The following is a 25784-nucleotide window of genomic DNA, read 5'->3' as shown; positions in this document are numbered from 1 at the left end:
ACCAAGAAAGTTTGGATAAACCAGCGTTTCTTCTCTCTAGGAAGTTCATTTCAGAGAGAGTGTAGGGTAAAATTAGGTAATTTGGAACCATTTACAATTTGGGACACTTGAGATTTTCGCACTGTTTCAGATGAGCAAAGAGAAAACAAAGACCGCAAAATAGAAGAAAAAGACGTTTAAGAAAAAAAGGAACAGATTTCTTCCTTTTGAATCTCTAAAATAGTGAGAAAATCTCAAATGTCCCAAATTGTAAATTGTTCCGAATTACCCCATTTTACCCTAACTCCCTGAAAAAGTGACAGTTATGAAAAATGCGGCTCTCGGAATCGATGGAAAATATGCGTTCTCTATATTCGGTAGAGCGCTTTGAATTTGGGGGTCAATAAAAAAACAGATGTTGGCAAATAAAGTCCTCTCAAAATCACGAATATCATAACGATTAAAGGAGTCCCTTCTGAACACAAAACCATCCATTCACTCAATTTTTATTTTTTTCGGTATTGGCTAAAGCTCAGGTATGCTATTCATCATCGGTCGGAACAAGAGATAATCGGAAGGGACCAGGTTTAAAGGACACAGTGGGAGTAGTAGAATATCCCAATTTAGCGTTTTAATGGTGTCCTGTACCATGAAATGCAATAGCATGGCGTGATGGGCCCGATGCCGTATTGTAATATCACTCAATGTCTCAGCTTGTCCCACTCCGATTATGTTTTGAGCAATGTTGGTCCAAATCATTCAGTTATGGCTCTTAGCAATGCCCATTGATAGTTTTACCGATTTTAAGCAGCTTTTAATACATGATTTTTGGTTGGTCGTATCAAACTCTGAACATTTTCTTCCTTCCTAAACGATTTTGCCATTCTGCCGATTTTAATACCGTCGTTGCGGGTGACTTTGCACTCGGGGGGTGACTTTGCACTCTGCTGTTCGTGAGAGTTTGAACAATTCTAGCACTTATTGATAGTCTTCGCCGATCCGGTCTACCATGTCAAAGTATATAGGGATATGTTAAGTACCAAGTAAGGTACAATGATCCTCAAAAGGATTCTTGTGGTTTCAGTAATAGTCAATGAAATGCTAATATAGGTATTTTGTTAAAAAACGGCTCCGTGAAAAAGTTATCTGAAGGTGCAATTTTAAAATCGATTTCAGAGTAGTAAATTGCCCAAATCTATTTTAAATTTATCTGGCTAGAATAATCCACTTCGATTTTGTTGATTATTATTATTAAAATATTTTTTTTCCCTATTACCTTTCTAAGAACGCATGATTTATGTTATAAAATTGCATGTAATGGTCTTTTTAAAGCTTTATTATAAAAGTATTTGGCTAAAAATTATCCAATTTTTTGATAATTTAAGATAAAGTGACCGAGATCTACAAGATGGTGTGGTCGCCATCTTGTTTTGACGTTTCTGTCCGCCATTTTGAATAACTGTCAAAACAAAAATCTCATCCGATTGAGCTGAAATTTTAGTATGTTCTAGCTGATGTCAAGGCCTTTTCAGAACATATATAACATCCGACCTAGGTCAAGCGATTGCCTGGATACAGGAGCTCCAAGTTCAAAATTTTGACATTTTCATGAATACAGAACTACGGAGAGCTTCTTTTATCGAAATTATCACAAAAAAGACAGTACTATCGTTAGGCGATGAGATCTAAATAACAAACAAAAAGAAAAGTAATGTTTTTCTTTATAACAGCATATTATTTGAAGATCTGAAAAAGTGTTTTTGCAAAAATGAAAAAATAAAAAAATTAATAAATGCACTTTTCATTTATTTTTTTTAATTATGTAAGAGTAAATAAATATATAAAATAAAAGCCTCAACCATTTTTTATGGTTACTGAGGCATTTCATTTAGATTTTAAAATTAAGGATTAGTAAATAAAGATCGCCAAAATATGATGATTTCAAAATTTTAAAATTTGAGCCCCTGTATCTAGGTAAATACTTGACGTAGACTGGGACATAGATACGTTCTGAAAAGGTCTTGACATCAGCTACAACATACTAAAATTTCAACTCAATCGGACCAGTTTTAGGTTTTCACAGTTATTCAAAATGGCGCACAGAAACGTCAAATCAAGATGGCGATCATGTCATCTTGTAGATCTCGTGCATATTACCCTTAGATATGAAGATCTTCATTGTCGTTTATTATCAGAAATTGTTGATTTTTTAGTATTTATTAAAAAGTGCAAAGTCACCCGCACCTTATCCCCAGTGCAAGCCTTTTTTCTTGATTTTTTTAAACATAGTAAAATTTTATAAAATTAATGCTAGTGGTACAAAATCCATTCATTAACAACTGAATACAAATAATTTTACTCAAAAACCCCCCTCCCTTCACTTTAACTATCCACTTTTAGAGAGCAAAGGTGAAAAATAGCGAAAAAACGTGCAAAGTCACCCGCAACGACGGTACTTCGTTGAATGAGAGTTATGACATTTTGTGATTGAAAAACTCGAACCATATACGCATTTCTCATAATCTGTGCCAATTCGATACTGGAAACTCTTTTCATACGCCAAATGTAAAATTTCGGAAGTGGGTTTTAGTTAGAATTTTTGTCTCTTTTTCAGTCAATTTTCCTCCCTTTTACAGTTTTTTCTAACTCGTGTAAATGCTTAAAAATACCTTTCTGAGGGTAAAATGTTTTTGATTGAGGTTGATACCATGGTTAACGTGCTATGCAACTTCTAAAAATTCGACTGAAAATCCGACAGTAGATTCTTCTGCTTTGTAATTGATGATATCAATTTAAGATTGACAATATTCTATTCCAAGGATAATATTTATAATATTTTAGAGTATTTTCAATAATTAAATTGTAAATTTATTCATTACTATGATTTCTGCTTTAGCGCAGAATCACATTGACAGTAAAATGCTCACCGTCACCGTTAAAGCCTCTGTGGCAATACACAGTAAAAAAATGTATAAAATTTTACTACTATAATAGTGCAAAATCGACCATTTTAGTTGTTTAATTTAAAAATGTTTAAAAAATGCACAATAATTTGATAATATATTGTTACGTGATTGAAAATTACCACTATTATAAGTTGGAAAATTTTCCACAACGTTGTTTAATTTGAAAATGTGTAAAACATTAACACTATAATAGTGTGAAATCGGATAAATTAATTATTTAATTGCGATCTGTGTAAAATTTCTCACTGTTATAATCATAAAAATTTTTCAATAATGTTTTGTGATTTAAAACTGTGTGAAAAATTCTAAAAATTACTACTATTATAGTATGATTATAGTTTTTCACATTACTATAGTGTGAAAAACTACACAACTATGGTATTTTTTGTCACATGATCAAAAATTAACAATATTATAGTTTGATCATAATTTTTCACACTATTATAGTGTGAAGCCTTGTGTATTTCAACCAGTTGTTGAATTTTTAAACAATAGTTGTGTAAAAACTGTTGAATTTCCATTTAAGACATATACTTCAGTCGAGATGCTTTTCATTGGGCAAAAGTCATATAGAACATCAAATATTTATATGCATAATAAGTATATCGTGAAGATCCGAGCATCAGATGTAATTATCTCACATTAGGGACGACCCCGAGTACAGGAAAAAACATTACAAATGTCTGAAAAGCCAAAAAAACTAAAATAAACGAAATGAAATGAAAGTTCAAAATTTTTTGAGTTTACACACAAAAGTTCAAGAATTCCAAATTCAACGACTTGAAATTCAACAATTTTAAATTAAATAATTTTAAATTAAACATTTTTTTCCAAATATAACACTATAATAGTGGTGTGAAAGATTACACACTATAATAGTGTTAATTTTTTTTACTGTGTAGGTGAAAATAATATCACAAAATTGAAGAAATAAAACTAAAATGCGATGAACGCTGAGCAAAAAAACTGTACGAAAAACTGTAGCAAATATTCTACAGTTTTTTTTTGCTCACCGTTTATCGTATTTTCGTTTTATTTCTTCAATTTTTTTAAAAATTATTTTCACCTAGTGCCACCGAGTATGAGATAAGGTAATACGGTAATTCAAAATTGGCTTAAGAATTGCAATGAAAATGCGTAAATTAACGAAATACGGTGAGCATTTTATTGTCAATGTGATTCTACCCTTAGTTATACATCCGCCGGTGACTTAATATCAATAAACACTCATTAATTTAAATTATTTTATGCTTCATAACTTGCAATTCAGGAAAAACTTGTACGCTTTTATTATGGGGTTAAATTTAGGAGCAGTTAATTGAAATTTAATTATCTACGGAAAATGGAACTTTATGCAAAATTATGAAGTTGTAACAAGATAAAAATTTATATCATTTTGTCTCTATCATACTGTTTAATCCTACTACTGGGGCAAAACTCTAGCAGAAAAGCATAAATTTTGTTTGTTCATTTGTTTTTGCTAGATTCGCATCAATTTCGTGCCCAATTTAGCTTTGAATTAGTGGATTAGGAATGATTTATTAGGCTTTCGATATTAATGTAAATAGTGGTTAATACGTTTATAATACCGATAATATATTAAAATATAATTATATATATGTCCATTTACACAAAATTACCATACCAACAACATTGGTTAGTATTAAACAAAATGTTGCATTTGAAGTGGTACTTTGCATCAACAAGTACGAGATCAACTGAAATGTGAAGTGGCAGCATTAAGTGATTTGCTACATTTATGATTGTGAAGTGTAGGAGGAGAAGATATTCAAAGTTGTCGCTATATTAGACAGGAAATGGACGGCAATATCTCAAGGGAGACGACCGCTCCCTATCCCCTTGAAACATTTTACTCTTGAATAAAACTTTCATGGTATTCCGCATCTTTCTTATTTTACATGAAAATGTTTTCCATAAATCTTCCACTTGTTTATGTCGCGCATTATGTATATTTGACGTTGAGAAAAAAATCGCATATAGTGAAAACTTTTATATTATTTATAGGGATAATATTCTTATTCACTCATGAAGGTTTCAGGATAAAATTTATGTTCACCTTTTTCCTCATATCATTTCAGGTATTTTTACGCCTTGTCCGACGTCTAGCATCACTGCAGCACCCTCAGAATTCTGCGGAATTAAATCAGCAGAAGTTAGACAGCTCTTCGCAACGATATCCAATTGCCGATACGAGCTCAAATGCAGGAGAAAAGTCCATATCAAAAACATTAATCAGTGATAGTGGGGTGAAATGTGTGAGGTTTCCACGGGAACTAAACAATAATAGCAGTGACAAAAGTGATCGTTATTGTTATGGTGAGGAAAATGCCACTAAAAGTGTGGCAATTGAGGAGGGAGAGCACGCTGTTAGATTAATTAATTGTTCAGGTGATATTGATGAAAACAGTGATTTAATTGAGGTGGAAAATAAATCCAGGAGTTACGGAGAGACATTAAAGCAGGATCTTCATACTATGGGATCCAATGCTTCCCGACATTCCGGGAAAGGATTATCTGGCAGACGGAGTCAGTCTTCAGGTGATTAAAGACACACTACATTAAACTGTTTGATTTATAATCTGTCAGGTCGAGAGCATTCCATCTAGACAACATAATGCATAATTCAAATAGGTAGAAATCATGAGTTACTCTCTCCTTACATACTCTCCTTCATACACTCCATTTCACTCTGTACACTTGAGGTCAAATATAAACATATAATCACATCCATAAAATTTATAAAGGCCATTGGTGTTTACCTGTATAATTCAGAAAGTGTAATAGGGGAAAGCAATATCAGTTTCTATTTTATTAAATTTGGTCAGTAGAAAAGTACAGAATAAAATTTAATTTGTCACTGTAAAAATGTGAACTTAAAAATTTAATTTATTAAATCAAAATAGAGAAGTAGGGTAAGTGTGCCAAATTCCGGCCAGCTTGCAATTTCGTCCACCTTTTTTGTTCCTCGAATTTCCATGAACTTTTAGATATTACCTACTCTAGAGATTATACAATGCAAAAGAATAACAAAAATGTAGCTTCGACAAACGAGATTACGTGAAAAAGGTATTGGAAGAATTCCCGAATGACAAGGAACTATGAAAATCAAAGTGGCCGAAATAGGGCATCAAAGCTATATCTATATCTTTTATTCATTTTAAAATGTATTAAGAATGGTTTTAGAGTAAATAAAGATGGTAAACTCTTTACAAGGTTCCAAGCAATATTCTTACAATAAAAGAAAGAATTTAAAAAATCAATTTGTATTTAAAATATTACATTTCAAACTTAAGACTTTGACGCTTGCATGCAACTATGCCGAAATTTGGCACACTTACCCTAAATAAATTTAGAACTTTAAAAACATTGGTAACAAAATAATAATGAGTTTGTTACTCTAGGGGAAAGTGCCCATGTTTTACAGGGTCCCAAGCTTTACAATGACTAAATTTTTCGTATGTTTTTTAATAAAAGTGACTCATCTCATTCATATTTTAAAAACTAGGGGAAAGTGTCTTGTTTTAAAATATATTCCGGAGCTGCATTTATTTAGAAATATAGTAAAAATTTAGTCATTATAAAGCTTGGGACCGTGCAAAGTATGGGCATTTTCCCCTACTTGTGATAATCTTAGATCCTAATTTTTATAAATTGTAGGAATTGTACTTATTTTATAAAAAAACTTATTTTATTTTTATAAATATATCATTATTACTATTTTTTAATTGCTATTACCATATAATCATTACAATGTGCCCCAGAATATTTTGAAATTATTTTGACATTTTTTTTTCACTTTTTCTAGAAAAAGTTTCATGAAATTATTTGATGATTCTTTTCACAAACATTCAGAATTTCTCTAACCTACTCTTTGCTCAATAAATTGAATTGAAGCTGAATTGAATTTGCTGTGATGCCCAAAGGAATAAGCATGCAAAACACTTGGCAAAAAAGAGATTATTAATATTGATTTCATGAAATTTTCATGTTCTTGTTTTCCAGAGACATAAAGTATGTAAATTAGATCCATTTTGGATATTTTTAAATTTTTATTGACCAAAATTTAATATTTCATTACCATATTTTACTGCTTGAACTCAAAGAGAGAGCAATATATAGAATCAGCTTTTTCAATTTGTTACCATTTTGGAGTTTAAACGTTAAAGATATTGACTTCCAGTCTTCAGTGATCCCTCTTACAAAAATATCCTATAACGAGTCATTTCTCCAAAACCAACTCCAACCCTTCCATCGCCCCCCCCCCCCCAAATAATGTTCTTTTTTGTAAATCAGAAAATTAGGCTTAACGATTTCATTTATTTTCGGGATTTTCGGACATGTTATATAACTAGGTCAGTTGCAGAATTCTGTACCAATGTGACAATGTCATAACAAATTTTCATGACAAATTCGGGAGCAAAATAACATTGAACCCCAGTGAGCATCGAATGGCCATTAGAAAGCGCTCCGTGAACTTCTTAGTAACCGATATAATTCGGTTATTCAATTACTTCTTCTGATTTTACCACATAAAAGTTTTAAGTTTGCCATATGATATTGTCATACTGTTACAGAATTCCCTTGCAGGTGAATATTTCGTCCATAAACAGCTATAACTGGAAAACTCGTTATTTTGAATTTCCGAAGGTCAAAGGTATCAACTAATACAAAGGGGCTCAATTTGCAACGGAATTGTTTACATATAGATTATTATAAAAGGTCTCGAGATTTTCAAGTCGTTTAAATTTATCGGTAATGATTCGATAACGTACCGGTAATTGTTTATTTTAAAATATTGTTTTTTTTTGCACCATTTTCCACATATTCTTGAACGTTTAACCGACCTGAAAGCCAAACGGTGAGAGATATCGACTTCTGGTCTTCGATAACCACTCTCCAATTGACATTGTCTAAAAATTGTTTGGTTTATCTCTTCTTCCTCACTTTCCACCATTATTCCCTACCTCTTCAAATCCAAACACTAAGCATTTTAAGTTTATCTCAAAATTGACTTTAGCGATTTAATTTAGATATTTTTGGTTAAGTTGTATACAACTTGTCTATCATGAACGTATCGTTCATAGGTATAGGCAGGTATGATCCGATATTTCTTCATTTTGAATTTTTCAATGTTAAACGTAAAGCAATCCAAAGAGGCTCAATTTTCCACGGAATTGCTTAACTTTGTATTTTTTATAAACTACTTGAAATTTTCAACCTGGATACATATTCCAAAATTTTCATTTAAAAAATTTAAAAATTCTGGCATTGAGACTTGATTTTTGAGATTATTTTTTGAATAAAGCATATAGGGGAGACTGTGGCACATGTAACCATTTTCGATAGATGCGAATTTGAGGTGATTTTCCAAGGACACCGTGATTTTTTGGAAAATATTTCTTAGCTCATGTTTTACCCTTGGGTATAAGCAATTCGTCGAGGGTAATGCGGATGCTGGAAAACAATTGAGTTTTCCATAAAAATAAAATTTGTGTCCCTGTGCATTTTTCTCTTTTCACAAAATACCTGGGGCAGAAGTAACCACTTTCTGGGGAGGATGTAAACACCTTTTTTCCACCCTTGTAATTAACTTTGCACCACTCTCGATTATTTTAATTACTTAAGAGATATATAAAGACTGTATATTTTTCAAAAAATCATGACACTTTTTACAAAGAATAATTAAAATAGCAAAAAAACTAAAAGCATGCATATCAAAGACATTTTTCAATGGATTTTCCCCATATTTTGACATCATGTGACTTTTTATTTAACACAGCGCCACCAATTTTTTTCGTAATCTATGAATTATAGATATTTCGCATGAAGGTCAATTTCCCGCTCTTTTACCTACTCATTTTGTGAAATTGAAATTGCCTGGTTACATCTACCCCAAATGCTGTTTTCTGACCAATTATTAATTCTTTTGAAATAATGAGAATCTCAATTTGTCTAGTAAATCCATAAATATAATCCTAAAAGATGTAGGAAAGAACTGGTATTGCTACATTTCGATTATCTTACACAGTTTTTAATTTCCAGGTGGAAATCCAAATGACCAAAATAATTGAAATATCAACATTTTCGGGAAAAATGATTTTTATTTTTAAAGTATTAGGATTTTATTGACCAATTCTTCTGTGGACATACATCCCCATGGTATCTATGAATGCTTATGGGTTTTATCCTCTGGAGTCTTAAAATTAATGAAAAAAATCACAGTGTTTACAACTACCCCAGATTACTACTGCCCCAGTTCCCCCTACTTTTTGATAGACATAATTTCCCGGAATTGGTTCATCTAAAAATTCCAAGACCAAATATTTTTTTGATAGTTGATGAGTTCAACTAATCATTGAACGAAGGATTTTATTTTTATTTGATCACAATTTATTCTATATAACGAAACGTATAGTGTAAAATACTCCGAAAAAGGTATTTTATGAAATTCAAAAATTCAAATTTAATTTTTTTTGTTGAAAAATCCTTCGTTCAAGGACTAGTCTAATGCATCAACTAACAGGAAATATTTGATTTTTAAACTTCAGATGATCCATTTTCGAGAAATCTTGTCCACTGAAAAGTATATTTCTTGCAGAAAAGGTCTGCGAAAATCAAATCCCACAGGCTGAATTTTGAAGATTTTTTTAATGAAAATTTCCAAGGATATAGTTTGAATATTGTTCTTTTATATACCTGAAAGCTTGAATTAAATAAATTTTTTATTAGGTTGAAAAAATAAACTAGAGAAAAATAAGCTGTTTTGTTTATTTTGGCCCACTAAAATCCTTAGAGTTTGTAACCAAAATTAATTTTCCGTTAAGAAACGCCAGCTCTTTTAAAATTTAATAATTTTAAAATAACTATTTATTAAATTTATTATTTTAAATTTAAGTCAATAAAAATTAAACTATAAATTGGTTTATGATATGGCACACTCTCTTCTAATTTTGCGTTATGCTCAAACTTATGACTTTTGTGCTATAATCGTCAAATTGGTGGAATATTAGTGGTCCAACTGATGAGAATAGGATCAACCCGACGTATTTTTGAGGTCGAGTAAGGTTAACTTCAAAATTTCATAAAGTAATAACATAGAAATTTATTATTGGTTCAAAATTGAAACTAGAATAGACTGGAATTCCAAAACATTTGAAATGTTTCTCTAATTGCCCTAATAATTTTATAAATGCGCTTCGCGGATCATATTTTTACGGTTTCACATTAAGAAACCATTAGGGGGAAGCGGGGCACCTTTGAATTGGGGTACCTTTGAAATTGGGCTTTTTTCTACTATTTTTAAATGGAATTGAGCCTTATCATGACGCAATTTAGCTTCGCAATTAGTTTGATGATTATATCAGCTAAATTATATCATAATAAGGTCCAGCTTCATTTTAAAATAGGAGAAAAAAGCTATATTTTAAAGCTGACCTAATTCAAAGGTGCCTCACTTCCCCTATTATGGGGAATAATGAATTATTGTTATTATAATTTACAGAGTTTTTTTTATCATCACCATAAAAAAACATGGAATAAATGGGACTTATCAGGTTGTAAGAAAAGTTAAGTGGAAGAAATGTCGTAGTTACTTTTTTTCTGAGCTGACTATTGTTGTAGGTCCCCCGAAGATCTCTAGTCGATATCTCTGACTATTGTGCTTATAAAAGCACACATGGCTCCAAAGACAAATGCACAAATAGCGGGGAAATAACTTCGGAATTACAAAAATTTTTCCAAAATATTATCCCTTGAAAATGAATAGAGTCATTTGAGAAATAATGGGAAAGGGATATTCACGCAAATTTGCCTGTTTGACAAAAATTATTACAAACCATTAAATATGCTGTACTTCCGCGAGTTTATACCCTCCAATTAAAAGTCAATAATACGTAAAATATTTAATTTATTAAATATATAATTCAAAATTAATTGATTAAACTCGTAATAGGGGAAGTGAGAACCCTTTGAACTCTTGGGCTCTATTGATATAGGGTCGAGGAACAATCTGTTCAGTAGGGAACACCTTATGCAAGTGATATGACTTTTTTCTGTTTTTTCTTTTTTTTTGATCTACCATTCTCTAGATATTAAAATTTCATATCCCAAATGATACAGAATAAGCAGAATAATATGCCAATGGGTCATAACACGAGTTCTTAAACTGCCAATAGATGTTCCTTTGACCCCTTTGACCTTACGATCTTTTCAAAATGTCTAAAGGAAACTGGACTTTAACGTAATGTAACTTAGAATGACAAAACAATTTTGATAATGAATAAAATATTTATAAAACCCAGCTTTCTTTAGAAATATGCGAAAAACATATTTTATTATATCCTCACAGCTCAAAATAGCCTCACCTACCCTTACAGCTATTCTTTGCATTCGTACAACAAAAGGACAAAAAAGTATTTGTCCTGATGAAATGCTCTTAATGAAATTCATCTCAAATGGTTTTTATAACGCTTCTTACTTTTTCACTCAGGTAATTTGTGTAATGGAAAGCACCAAACCCCAAATGGCAGTCAATATCCAAACAAAAGTGGTCGCAAAGTTGATCTTCGTGAGGGAGTTGGAGCACAAAATCCCACTGTCACCACAAATCAACGTTCTGAGGACAATTCTTCCAGAATAAATTCAACATCAACATTGCGAAGTGAGGTATACAATGCAAGGAATGATGAAAATGCAGACGATAGTGCAGAAATTGGAAAAATAATTGGTGTTAGCATAAAGGATCGTAACAAATTCTGTGGTTCCCTACCAAACCATTTGGATGTGGATGATATTGAAGCGGATACAAATTTTCCTAATGTACAAAATAAATACGGTGAGAAGTATTCTCTATTGCCAATTTGCCAGTCATGATAAATCACCCACAAACTCATAGTTAATTTACTCGGCTACAAAATAAATTGATTAATTTTGTACGGCACCAATTTATTTTGAAATTCACATTTGCATTTGAAAAATTCAAAATTTGATGAATTTTTTTAAACGATTTTTTTTTCTGGGAGTTAGAGCCAATTTAGTAAAATTTGTAAATTTAAAATGGAATTTATTAGAATTTAATAGTAATTACTAAATGCATAAAGGTGTCTACACATTGGGAGCAATTTTCGTCAAAAATTGCGTTTTTGACAGAAATTTGACGTTTCCCCCTACAACGCTGCAAGGAATTTCCTTCAAAAAAGCAATTTTTGACAAAAATTGCTCCCAATGTGTAGAGGCCATAAATGAAGTAATTTACTAGGGAGGGCTTTTGAATAATCTCCATTGTGCATTAATGCGCTTTTGAATATAAACTTATTATTTTTGAGCTTAATTAATAACCTGTATTCTCTTCTGGTAAATATTGCGTCGCATTTTATGTACCTATTTAGTATATTGTATAATGAATTAATGAATTTCCACGCAATTCGTGCATTAAATTTTGCAATATGGTGTAGGTGCTACAAATCCCGTATTTCCTAAACAGAAGGGAAATTGCTTTTATTTGCGTTTGTAATAATTCATATTATAAGGAAATTAGATAATCACTTGAATACTATGCATACGGCTTGTACAATTCGATTAGATTATTACTTGTATATAATTAATTCTCTTCAGTACATACTTAAAGCATACTCCACCAGAGTATTATTCAAATAATAATTTTCCTATATATTCATAAACTAATTGTATGATTAGAAAGGTATTCCAGATATTAATTAATCCAACACCAATATATCGCAATAGTGATTCGTTTAATAATACAAAATTAATTAATTGAAACGAAATGGAGTACCTATTAAATAGAGTGAGGAAATTATTTATTGAAGTTTGTTTTCTCTTTAGCATCCATAATATCCATTAAATGAAAGATTAACTGAAATGTGATTAACCGGAACGAATGTATGATTACTTAAAATTCATTTTTCCAGTAATTAAGTTGAATGTTTTTTTTTGCTCAATATTAACAATTTGTTGTATTTTTTCTTCATAAGCACAGCAACAATGATCTTTCAGTTTAGTAAATGTCTCAGATCGAGCTCGTATTTACAGGGTAGGGCAGGTGGGTCTACTTTGACCCGTGGGGTTAAATTGTTATAAGTTTTTCGTATATTTCTAAAGGAAACTGAGTTTTAATGCAATATAATTTGGACAGACAAAACATACACTGAGTGAGAGAAATCCGAAAAAGTTAAAATAACATTCCGGAAATGTTTATTTTACCCTGCAGTATTGATCCGAAATCGGTGTAAATATTATGCTTTTTAGGTGTATTAGGGGTTAAAGTTACCCTTTTTTTAATATTAATTTTACCCTTAAAAAGATGTAAAATCAACATTAAAAAATGTTGATATATTTTTACACCTTAAAAGTGTTAAAGTTATAAGGAAAAAGTTAATCGCACCCCCGTTTTTTCCTCAGTGTATGAAGATCTAAATAAAATAATTGTAAGGACCAGCTCAAAGTAGCTCTACCTCCTCCTAGATTTTGGATTTATAAAGATTGTAAGAAAGCGAAACTTCCCGAGATGTTGGTTTTTTAGTAACACAATAGGACTAAATTAAAATTGTTCTTAGATTGAAAAACGATAAGTTAGTTTCTTGTTCCTTGGTAGCTCCTGAACATTTTTCTGGAAGAACTTTATGACCGATCATGTTGATTTTCTGAGATAGTATAAGATGCAGATCTTTTAAGAAATGAGTGGAAATATTAAACTTGTTATATCTTAATTACGGAACGTTATCGGATATTGATGTTCTGGAATGATTTGGAGAAGAGGTCCCTGAGAGTATTTTCCTAGAACAAACCATTCTCATAAATCCTTAATTTTCCTCATAAGTCCTTAAAAATTTTACAAATTGAAGAAAAGAATGCGTGAGATGATTGGACTACCTCACAAAAATATTCTCCTTGAGAGGATTAAGGATCACTAAAGACAAGAGAGTTGTAAAAGGTAATCAATGATGATGGACTGGTGCAATGTACTTTGAGAGGGACTTTACGGTGTTCGCCAGAGAAAAAGGTCACCCTAAGATGAAAACACTTTTTTCCACATCGGGACCGAAAGCTCTGGGCAAGACGAAAAAAGTGTTTTCATCTTGTGGTGACCTTTTTCACTGGCGAATACCGGAAAGTTCTTCTCAATGTAAAAGGTAACGTCGCGTCGGTGGGGTTCTTAGGGAAATTTTTATTCAATAATTCAGGACTAAAATATATTTATTTTAAGATATTTTTTTTTACAAATATCAGATCACACTATTACAGCTGTGATGAGTATTAATGTCGATCAGCTGATCAATCTTTTTTGAATGTTGATGGAAGAATTATCTCTTGTGTTCAGTGTAATGATTTTTGACATTTTTTTCCCCAAAATTTTCATATACTCGCGATTATTTTAGTTATTGTTTCAAATGTTATTCTTGATTCATTGTGAATTCAAATTTTGAAAAAAAATGCAAATTGTAGACCGAAGGAAGGAGTAAACCCTCGGAAACGTCGGCTTGAGAAATTAAAAGGAGAAGGGAGCCAAAGGTCAATATCGTGTTTTACTGTTCCTGATACTCAATTTACTGGCCTTATCTAGCATTTTATTATATTTAATTATGGTGTGTCAGCTCCTAACAATTTGGTTAAAACATCTTGATAAAAATACATTTTACGACTCTAAAAATCTTTAGTGACCCCAGCTTTTTTTCAAGAAGGATATTTTTCTAAAAGGACAAGTCATTCCACACAATCCTTTTCGTGGATTTGCAGTTAAAGATTTGTGAGGAAAATATGAAAAATTGCAAAGAAATAGGGATATAGGGATATGGTGTGCTCTAAGAAAATCTTCGTTAAATCCTCTTCTGCAAATCATCTTTTGACGTCAACCACATCCTAGTAGTAACGTTATTGAGATAAAACGAATTTTGCAAAATATTTTTATCAATTTCTTGAAGATTATCTTTCTTAAGCTATATCAGAAATATGACCAATGATCGACGACTAGTTTTTTCGAGGAAAATATTAAGGAGACACTAATTTTTTTTTGTGATGCAAGAAAAAGAGTTATGACCTAAAAGGCAAAATTTGTGAATGTTTCAAGTAATGAAAGCAAATAATGGATTATCTCACTAAATTTTGGTTTGTAAGAAAGGAATAAAATAAATAACAATCTAATAACAACTCATTTAAGTCTTGCAATTTTTCTCTGAGACTCGTTATAATGCTCCTGTATAATCCTAAGCGAAACCCTAAACGAGTCTCAGAGAAAAATTGCAGGTGAGTTGCAAGTGAGTTTTTATAAAATTTTAATTAAAGATCTGAATAAAAACGGCTCTTTGTTTTCTGCACTAGCCACTGATGAAGGCCTGGAGACCGAGCCGAAAGCTCTGGATATAGTTCATGTGTTTCTCTGACAGATTGTTTCTTCCCGACGACTTCCGGATTTCCCTACTGTTGATCTTAGCCATATGCTTTACTTTTCTATTATTTTCTGTCAATTTTTTGGTCAAATATTTAACTTAAGAATGGATATTAAGGGCAAATGAGCTACTAGAGATCTTGAAAAACCAATAAAATTGTTTTGCTACTTTAAATTTCGGGACCTTCAGAAACTGGGTTAAATCTCTAGATTGAAAGCCGTCTTACAGACTAATGTTATTTCATCCATTCCAATCTTGCCTCAAAATTTTCTGTTTATTTTTTAATCTAAAAAAATTCCCTATACCAGCTTTAATATTAAAAAAAACTTAAAGAAGTTACGCATTTGTACTTAAGCTTTGTTATTGTGGAGTTTGTAACATTTCAACTTAAAGGCTTAAAGAAACTTGATATTAAAAAATGAAGGATCCTTAAAATATCGATTTAAAGACGTAGCGCTTAAAAATATATCTGAAAATTTAGGGAATCTGTTTGAATTGTCCTTATATAGGATCTTAGATTTTCAGATAGGACAAGAACTGCTTATAATATTTCTTTAATGGTGTTACCATGTCCAATTGGATTTTTTTTTCAATAGAGGATGCTTAAATTCATTACTCCTCTACTTTTTCTATACGATTTTATTAAAAGTACAGTCAATTTATTTTACTTCTTTTTGTTTACTTTAAGTTTACTTCAATCCTCTTTCGTTCAATAATCAATTTTATTTGCCATGTATTTTTATTTTTTTTTATTATTTAAAGAAGTACGGTGATAATTTATTCCTTAATTCGAAAGGCTTTTAGTAAAATTTCAGATACAAAATGAGTGTGTACCAATTTATTTAGCAGTGGGAAATTTAGGGAAAATATGTGATTTCTTAATATTTTTTTCATGCATTTTTGAACTATCAAATAACTGTTTGTGATATAAGTGTCACAATCTTGCTGACAAACCAGATTCACAATATAAGAATCACAAATCCCACAAAGAACCGAAAGTTTATCACTAGTTTTTTCTTCTCATTCTCATGGAGAATTACGAAGCTCAATTTTGTTTTATTTTCCACCGTTTCACACTTTTGTTCATTTATCAGGGAAAATGGAAATGTAGTGAGATGGAAATTCGTGTGAAGATGAAATATGAATTTTGAGCATATTCATTTTCAATATGGAAATATATTACTGAGGTGTTTCTCAGGAAAGGGATGAAACACCCCAGACATGATATCAGCAAAGTATGGAAAATTCATCGTTGCTAATCAAAATTTCACTGGTGACGATGCAGAGAAGTTGTTGAGAAGTTTCATCGCTTTGTTCTATCCCGCTTTTCTTCATCCTGTTTCATACCGTAACACGGGCATTTATTGTTGTTTCATTGTCAGATGACACGGATTAACATTTTCGTTTAATCACGCACTGGGATATGACATTATTATTAAGAGAATAAACTATGAGATGAAAAGGATGGTTGGGTGTGCTAATGTAGACAAAATAATTAAAATCTTTTTTCATTTATAAATTTGTAACACAATGGGTTTTCACTTTGGTATTCTTTGTTCTTTGGCATCCAGAAGTAACATCAGCAGGAGTGTTCCAGTATACATCAGAAAATAATGGCACTAATGGTACAATAGACCGAGCGGAATACGTGACTGTTGCCCCAAGAAAGCAACCATTCCAGACACAGCAAAATTCACAGACCGATCAACAATATCCGGGAAAACAAAGCTCTCCCTACAACAGTAGCAGTGGAAAGGGATCCATCACTTCCTCGAGCAACCTAGGTGGTAGCACATTCAAAGGCAATCTCGGTGAGTTTCAGAGACAATTACCCACAAAAGTAAGCCCAAGAGAAGAGTTCTTGAGCAGTTTATTGTTTAAGAATCGCGATAAGTGTGGAAAAACTTAAAGTAGCTCTATTATATTGGCAGAAAACGTAAATGCGACTCCTTCTTTAGAAGGGAAAGACATGTTGGGAAATATACAATCTATACGTGATTCTCAAACTTATCACTTTTATATGCTATAACCAAAAAAGATTTGTGTTATTCTTCGACATTAATAATGTTGTTTAGCGGTTTAACTCAAGAAGGAAAGCCATGTACTTGCAAGTTTTATTTTCCACTTTATGTCAAAATGTTTAACTGTCTATAACCGATATGAATCAATTTATAGGATACCTAAAAATTTGACTAAAATAGCCAAAAGTTTGGACAAAAATAATTATGGATTCATGATCGGTGCATTACTATAGTGCATTACAATTTTTCTAATTAAGGAAAAGTGCCCTTAAGTCGACCGGTTCGTCAATTCGACCGGTAGAGTTTTTTTATTCAATTTATTTATACTTGCACTAATATTTGGCGTATGATCTAACATTAATAGGTCAATTGTTCCATAAATAATATGAATCAGTGACAATTTCGTGTAAATTCACCATCAAACATTAAAAATGACCACCGATCGAGTCGAGGAACCGGTCGACTCGAGGGCACTTTACCTTAGTTCTAACTTGTCAGTGATTTAATTATCTTACAGGAAAATTAAATTACCCCCAATTGGTTTATTAAAATGAATAATATGCCTTACAAAACTATTTTACTTTTGTCCCAGGAAAACTCTTTCTGATAAAGTTAAGCAGAAACCTTTTTAGTCGGTAGAGGGGAAGGCTTTCAGGCTTCGTGCACACTCTGATTTCAATGCCAATATTCCTTTAATTTATTGTTAAAATCATCAATTTTAAAAATTTTATTTATTTAAAATTTGAAAAAAATATTTTCTTTTTTATTGGGATAATTACTTTTGTTCTAACGCTGTTTTTATTCAAAGGACGTTTGTTTTTCTATTTAGTTTCAGGCGCATTTTTAAGCAATTCAAGTAGGACGAAAGGAATACCTTTTCGACATTAATCACTTGTTGATAGTCTTGTCAAAATATTTTGTAATTTGCAAGTAATAATAAAGTGTTTCTTTAATATTTATATCCTTTCCTATTAAAAGAGTTGTTCAAAGTTCGTATCCCAAATGGTACTAAAAGAGTGTCAACAGGTCAGGACATAAGTTCCTTAAGTGTTACACCGCTATGTAAAACTAAAATTCTTCTTTAAAAATAAAAGAAGAATTACTAAGTATGAATTTTTATTTTTGTAATTTCACTTTTCAATTTCAATTTATTGTTAATTCATTATTTTGAGCAGGGGCTCTTGAAAATAAAATAAAATGTAGACACAATAATTTGTCATTAATTTTAATTGTTATCAATATCGAAATAATTGTATTAAGTAGATATATTACATATAGGGGAGACTGGGGCAAAAAGTCACAAAACGGATATTTTTTTTACAAGCTACTCGATCGCTTCAAAAATTTCCAATTTGCGCAGTTTTATAGGAAATTTACCGCTCTACAATTTTGTGAAAGTAATATTCCTCTATTTTGTAAGGAAATACGTTTATCGAGCCGATTTCTAAAAGGAAATTTTGTGATCATTCTCAAAAATGCTGGGGCAAATAGTACCAGACTTTGGGTTTTATCATATTTTGATTCGCTTCATTACGGGTTTCCGTAAATTTGAAAAAATACCTAGAGGACATATTTTCATAGAAAATTTATTCATCTACACCTTTGTAAAACACCGTTTTCTCTGCGAATAAAGTGAGAAAACGAGGAAAGCGCTTTTCAAGCTATTTTACAAAAAACACACAAAAGACTGCAAAACGTTTGACCAATGTAAACAACAAGCGGCGAGACATGATAATGACGTTTCTTTTCGCCGTGAGACATCAGAAATTGCTTTGCTTTTTTGTTACTTTTTGTTCTATATCTTTTGTTACTTTTTACCCCAAAAGGCCATTTTTAATAAAAAGGATTTCTAGAGAAAAGAATTTTTGTGAAATTCTAAAATATATAGCGGATTCGTATTCAGAGAATCTAAATTATTTAGAAAATATTTACCAGTGCATCAATTTTGGAAAATAAGTAGGTAATAATTATTATCTTCTGCAAGGAAAATATTTCAAAAATATGGCTAAAAATTTCGATATTTTTTATTTTCTAAATTCCTTGTTCAAATTCTAAGAAACTTACGACATTGAAGAAGGTCTATGGAGGCTATCTATAGAAAAAATTTAAGCCGCTATCTTTTCTACCTTAGAAGATAATGACTTTTGAATTTTTCGATTTGTGACTTTTTGCCCCAGTCTCCTCTACCTTATATTTTATCTTTTCTTTTTCAATCCCAAAATATTTGGAATGAGTTTGCCCCGTTCAAAAGTAATTAAGTGCCGCTTCCTCATCACTTATCATACTTTTCGTTTTTTAGTAATCATAATAAGTTTGGCAATAAAATTTGAATAGCTAAAAAGGTACATATAATCATTTTTCAGGACTTAAAAATGGGTCCCGGTCAAGTTCTCGAAAGCCAAATTTCCGAAATCCAAAAGCCCGTAGAGCTTAAATCCTGAAAGCGAAAATCTCGAAAGCCAAAACCCAGTAAAGTCAAAATCCCGAAAAGTCAAAATCTCGAAAAAACCAAAATTCCGAAACCCAAAATCCCGAATTCTTAAAAGTCTCATAAACCATGATTAACATCTGCGCTTGTTAGAGGCAAAGAGAAATTTTCTCTATTTTGGCAAAAATTCTACACATTATATACTTCGTATAATTTCGCCTCTTTTAGGATTTTGACTATTTGGAATTTTGCCTTTCTGGGTTTTTGCTTTTCGGTATTTTAGCTATCGAAGTCTTGACTTTCGGAATTTCGACATTCAAACTTTCAGATAGTAACACTCATAAAAATAACGGCCATATTATTGAAAGATATCTATTATTTTTATGCTCTCAATCTTTTATACAAAATAATCTTATCTTGTAAATTTCTTGTATTGGATTATAAAAAAAATAATTGCAATAGTAACAAATTATAAGAACTCAAATCATTTTGAAAGATTTTCCAAGTTATATAAAAAATTATTATAGGAACTTTCTTCAGAGTTCTTTTTCTATTTAAGTTTATAACGTGAAAGGCAGAAAAAAAGTAATTTGCCTGGATAAATATTCTATTATAAATTGCACGTGATATATTTAGAAAAAAAAGTATTTCCCCCTCAAATAAAAGTTATATTTGACGTAGCAGAAGGAGAAAATTTTCAAGAACTCCTTTGTAAAGACTTTGCATTTCCTTCGGTGACTTCCCTTGTATGTTAAGCAAATATTTTACAGGAGTGTTAAGGAAAGTATTTCAACATTTTAACGGCTATGCACTCGTGTAAGGCTTATGTAAATAGGGAAATGTGCAAAAGATGGCGAAATAATGAGGTTCAGCTTTCTTGTCTTCCTATGATTTTTTTTTTTTTTTTGAGAAAATTCCTTATCAAGAACGTCTTCTTGCGGAAATATTTACTAGAAGCTGGGGATAAATACATAATGTACTTTTCTTTATCTCTGCAGACAATAAGTTGGAATTGCAGTTGAAAATGCCGCCAAATCGTGTAAATTTTGATCCCAGCTGTGACCAAGGATACGGAAGTGAACGTTCGCCCGAGGACGAAATGCCTCCACCTCTTCTTACTGGCTTGGAAGAGGAACACTGTGAAATGGCCAGAATGTCTAGTCAGGTGACCTACTGGTGTGAGGCAGGTGATTTCAAATACAACCATCTGGGATATGATTTTATTACCAAAGGTTAGTGTTCTAAACAGTTCTAAATTGATTATTATCATTTTGTTCTCCTATCTGGAGATTGTTTTCATACCAAAAATCTTTCTCTATAAAATCAAGAAAGTATAAAAGTTCTTGTTTCTGGCAGTTCAACATTACATTTTCAATCCCAAATAAAGTTTTCTTTGATATTTTACGTATCTTGTGTAGCGTATAGAAAACTTGTGAAGCGAATATTCTGCGAAGTTTGAGTTTACATATTTATTTGTAAGGCATTTACAATTAATTCTAATCCTACTTGAAGTAGTTGGAATTGCAAGAAAGTTAAGCAAGAGAGCATAAATAGTTATTATCATTATGCATGTTCTTGTATATGATAATCCTTTACTGAGTTTTCCACCAGTTAATTCAGTGAGGGTTTCTATGAATTCGGAGTATAATGTTAATTAACATCAAAGTAATTTGTTGTTTTTTTTTGGGTTTTACAGTTTTATAGGTTTTAGACTATATTTGCTTGTTAATCAAAAATTTAATAATAAATATTGATTTAAACTGGTATATTCAACTCGATGGTTAAAAATTTTCCAATGGTTATTAACACTAAACCTTACCGACCGTTTTCGGTCGTTTGTCCTAGCACGCTTGGTCAAATAACCGACCGCGGTAGGTGGTATACTCAACACATTTTTCTTAGAAAAGAGGAAAAAATTAAAATTAAACACTGATTACTGAATAATATAGGGTAAGTGTGCCAAATTCCGGCCAGCTTGCAATTTCGGCCACCTTTTTTGTTCCTCGAATTTCAATGAACTTTTAGATTTTACGTACTCTAGAGATTGTACAATGCAAAATAATAACAAAAAATGTAGCTTCGATAAACGAGATGACGTGAAAAAGATATTGGAAGAATTCCCGAAGGGCAAAGAACTATGAGAATGAAGGTGACCGAAATAGGGTACCAGAGCTATGTCTATTTTTTATTCATTTTAAAATGTATTAAGAATGATTTTAGAGTAAATAAAGACGGTAAACCCTTTACAAGGTTCCAAGCAACACTCTTTAAGAAGAAAGAATTAAAAAAAATCAATTTGTATTTAAAGTATTACATTTCAAACTTAAGACTTTGACGCTTGCATGCAACTATGCTGAAATTTTGCACACTTACTCTATTACATGTATATTTGAGAAAGTTCATAAAGTTTGATAGTGACATTGTACCGTTTAAATTGTGTTAATTTTAAAGACTTTTTAAACCGGTCAATTTTATCGGTCTTGCTAGGTTTAGTATTAAGAGTTATTGCTAAAAATGTTAAATTTGAATTAATTCATTGTGAATACGTACGTCGATGTGCGTCAATACGTCAGTTAAATATGCCAAATGTTCCGTAATTTCTTAGATCTAAAAGAAACAAAATCATCATTTTAAATGTCCGAAATGGAAGATCTATTTTGGAACACATTATGAAGTTTTTTTTTAGTATTTTTCATTTATAATGTGCCCAAAATTTTAGATTTCAGTCCAGAACACTTTTTCCCAATTAAAATTTAACGCAAAAAAATGAATTATTATTAAATTAGACAGTTAGAGTAATAATTTAAGAGCTTGACTATCATCTCAAACTAAAAAGTTTAGAACATTTTTCTAAGAAGCTAATGATGAGACTTCAAAAATTGAAATCACATCGATTTTTCTCAATTCATGTGCTTTTTCATTGCACTTAATAGGGTAAATAAAGTTTTGTTAGCCGTTCTTCATGCCACGATGAACTTTTTAGCCAAGAACTGGAGTGGTGTAGTATTCAGTGATGAAGTGCAATGCTGGTGATAAGTGCCAAGATAAATTTCCATCATCAGTGGAAAGCTCAAATCTGAGACTTTCTTTTAAAAGAGTACCTCTGAAACTTTATTTTTTATGTTTAACCACCGAGTGGCGCTATAAAAGAACTGTCCTTAGTTCTTACACAAAAGGAAGAGGATTTTATCCTTTATTTTATATCTGGGTCTCACTGAAATAGACATTAGTTTTATAACGAATTATCAATGATAAAAGACATGAAGTGATTCAGCGTTGTAGGTACCAAATTATAGAAGTGCATATAGAAACAGTCTGAGTAGGGGGTAATGGGGCAGCTTTGAATTGGGATACCTTCGAAATATGACTATTTGTCGTATTTTTCAATAAAATTAAGCCTTATTTTTATATACTTAAGTTCATAATTTTTTTTGTAGAGCTAAATTATATCAAGGTATGTTTAGGTCAATTTATCCCTATTTTAAACGTGCCTCAATGCACAAGTATCCCACTTTCCCTTACACCTATTGTGTGGGAAAATAAATTTATAGGAAGGTAAATAGCTTCAGATTTAATATTCCAAATTCCAAGGTCCATTCCTTAGCCTTATTTCTGAGAAATCAAGGAATTATGTAAGCTTTATCAGTACTTGCAAACATAATAAGAGATATCATTCTTTGTAATTAATTATTTTGACTTCTGATTAGCGATTATTACTATCTACTTTTCGTTATCAAAAAAGGAAGTTAAAAAATTGTAGTTCAGATCTTTTACATTTGGAATAGCACAAGAACACTTGCAATAACCGTGACATCTAACAATTCATGAACCTTCTTAAAAAAAGTTTTTGAATTTGCATCGCATAACTGTCCTTGTGAATATCCTTGTGAATATCCTTGTGAATTTCTAATACGGACTTACAAAAATCGTATAAGCCACTGTTACGGCGCGAAACGCCTCTGCTGGAAAAAATAACAATTAATGCCATCAGGCAACACCACTTCCTCTTTCATCATGTCAACGTCGCGAAGACACGCCTTTTGTTAGTTTAGAAAATAAAATCCGTATTTGTTAAAAGCATCAGAAGAGTTTTTATTCAAACAATCATCATGCAACATTCCCAAGGATTTGAGGCAGCGAAAGGCGAATAAAGATTGATTTATCGGGCAAAGGAAATTGGTTCTTTTTTGCCAGATATAATAATCATTTATACATTCATCTCACAGGTTCGTAGAGATCCACAGGATCCAGCCTGGGAATACACTCGACTCTTAGTTATTCGGCTGACGTGGGAACAAAATGACATTTTAGTTTTTTGAATGATCAGCGGTTTTTCTATTTTGTGCTGTGGGAATTTGTTTTCTGTCGAAAAATAACAGAATTTTCCTTCTGATGTGTTTGTGTTTAATTTTGTAGCACGATTGTGAGTCGAAAACTTTGATAAAATGAAAATAACACATTAATTCACTCTGGACAAACTGCATGTTTCGTAAAAAAATCGTTTTGATTACTTCAACCGCCAGTGTTTGGCAGCTGTCACCCGGATAACGAAGTGCCGGATAACGAAGAGCCGTGTGTACACAAACAACGTTTATTCTAACATATTATAACACTCACAGGTTCGTACAGATCCCACAGGATTCAGCCTGGGAAGATTCCAATACCATTCAATCTTACACTTATCATACACACAGGTTTGTCTCGCGACCAGCCACTAAAAAGTTCGTAATTTTTCACAAACAATGTTTGTAAAATGATCACTTCACGAGAATTTTTTTGTTCTTCAAACTTTTGTTCGCAAATGATCGTAAACACACATAAAATGTTATTTGTTTGTAAATTTTTGTCAAATGAACAAAAATTTACGAACAAACGTTTGTAAAACAATGAAAAATGCTCATCATAGTGATCATGTAATAAACAAAGTTTGTGAAAAAAGGACAAACTTTTTTGGATTTCTTGTGGGTTAAGAAATTTACGAGTTTAGGTATTCACAAATATTTACAATCAATTTTACGAAATATTTTTTTTCTGTGTAAAGGACACTCAATGGGTCAAGTGGTAGAGCAATTGTTCTATGATGCAAGTGTCCCGGGTTCGAATCCCCTTTAGGTCACCAGGAATTTTTATCGCGTTAAAGGTGTTCAGATTGCATCCAGTGAGCTTCACTGCACTTGATTCCACGGGGCATGGGACTGACAACCTCATCCAAAGAATGAAAGAGGTTTTAAGAATTTAAGACTTTAATTATTATTATTTTTTGAACAAGAAAAATAATAATGCATGTCTAGAAATCCGATTGCGGGAAGGCCTAGTTCCTTCATGGAATGTTGTGCCAGCATTATTATTATTATTATAAAGGAAAGTGGGCTTTAAAGTAATGTAATAAGGCCCAGCGTTCTTTAAAAATATGCGAAAAATCGTATATCAATGTAGCCAGACAGTCCCATCTTCCCCTATTGTATTTTGTCCTTTGTCATTATAAAATATAACTTAAAATCGTAATTTTCAGCAATTCAATGGATTGCATTAAAGGCATTAAATCTTGAACTGATTTCCCATTTCAAAAATACCTGTCAAAATTCTGTTTGATGCATATGTGAAATTTTTGATAAAATATTTAAAAGATTTTACTGAAGCTCATATTTATGCATTCTTTATACCGAGCTTTTAACATGTATTATATCAACTCAAAGGCCTAAAATATCATATTCAGGTTGCCACCCTATATATTTATTATGTTATTTATGCGAAATATTTTATATTTCTTGAGATTTATTTCACAGAGAATATCACTAGGGAGATATTAAACCTTGCTCGTGTGCTTATAAATCAGTATAAAGAATTTTCTTATTGTTGTAAAAATGATACTTATGTTCAGCAAAATCGGAACACAGTAAGTGAAAAATATAGGTCTGGTCTGTAATACAAATCAATAGTTGGGTCTTGATTTCAGGGAATATGGGTT

At 31.5% G+C, this 25784-nt stretch overlaps 1 protein-coding gene across 1 annotated transcript in view; it reads left to right on the top strand.

Moving 5' to 3' along the window:
- The window catches only part of LOC129799819 (uncharacterized), a 115155-nt gene that overhangs the window by 59628 nt on the left and 29743 nt on the right, over nt 1-25784 (top strand). The window contains exons 3-6 of the mRNA XM_055844047.1: nt 5045-5504; nt 11455-11799; nt 16939-17178; nt 20815-21048. Of these exons, the coding sequence (XP_055700022.1) occupies nt 5045-5504; nt 11455-11799; nt 16939-17178; nt 20815-21048 (1279 nt within the window). The remainder of the gene's footprint in view (nt 1-5044; nt 5505-11454; nt 11800-16938; nt 17179-20814; nt 21049-25784) is intronic.

The sequence above is a fragment of the Phlebotomus papatasi genome, chromosome 1 (genome assembly GCF_024763615.1).
Source record: "Phlebotomus papatasi isolate M1 chromosome 1, Ppap_2.1, whole genome shotgun sequence".
NCBI classification, from domain to species: domain Eukaryota; kingdom Metazoa; phylum Arthropoda; class Insecta; order Diptera; family Psychodidae; genus Phlebotomus; species Phlebotomus papatasi.
Note: the sequence above shows the minus strand (reverse complement) of the source record. Positions and strands in the feature narration are given on the sequence as shown.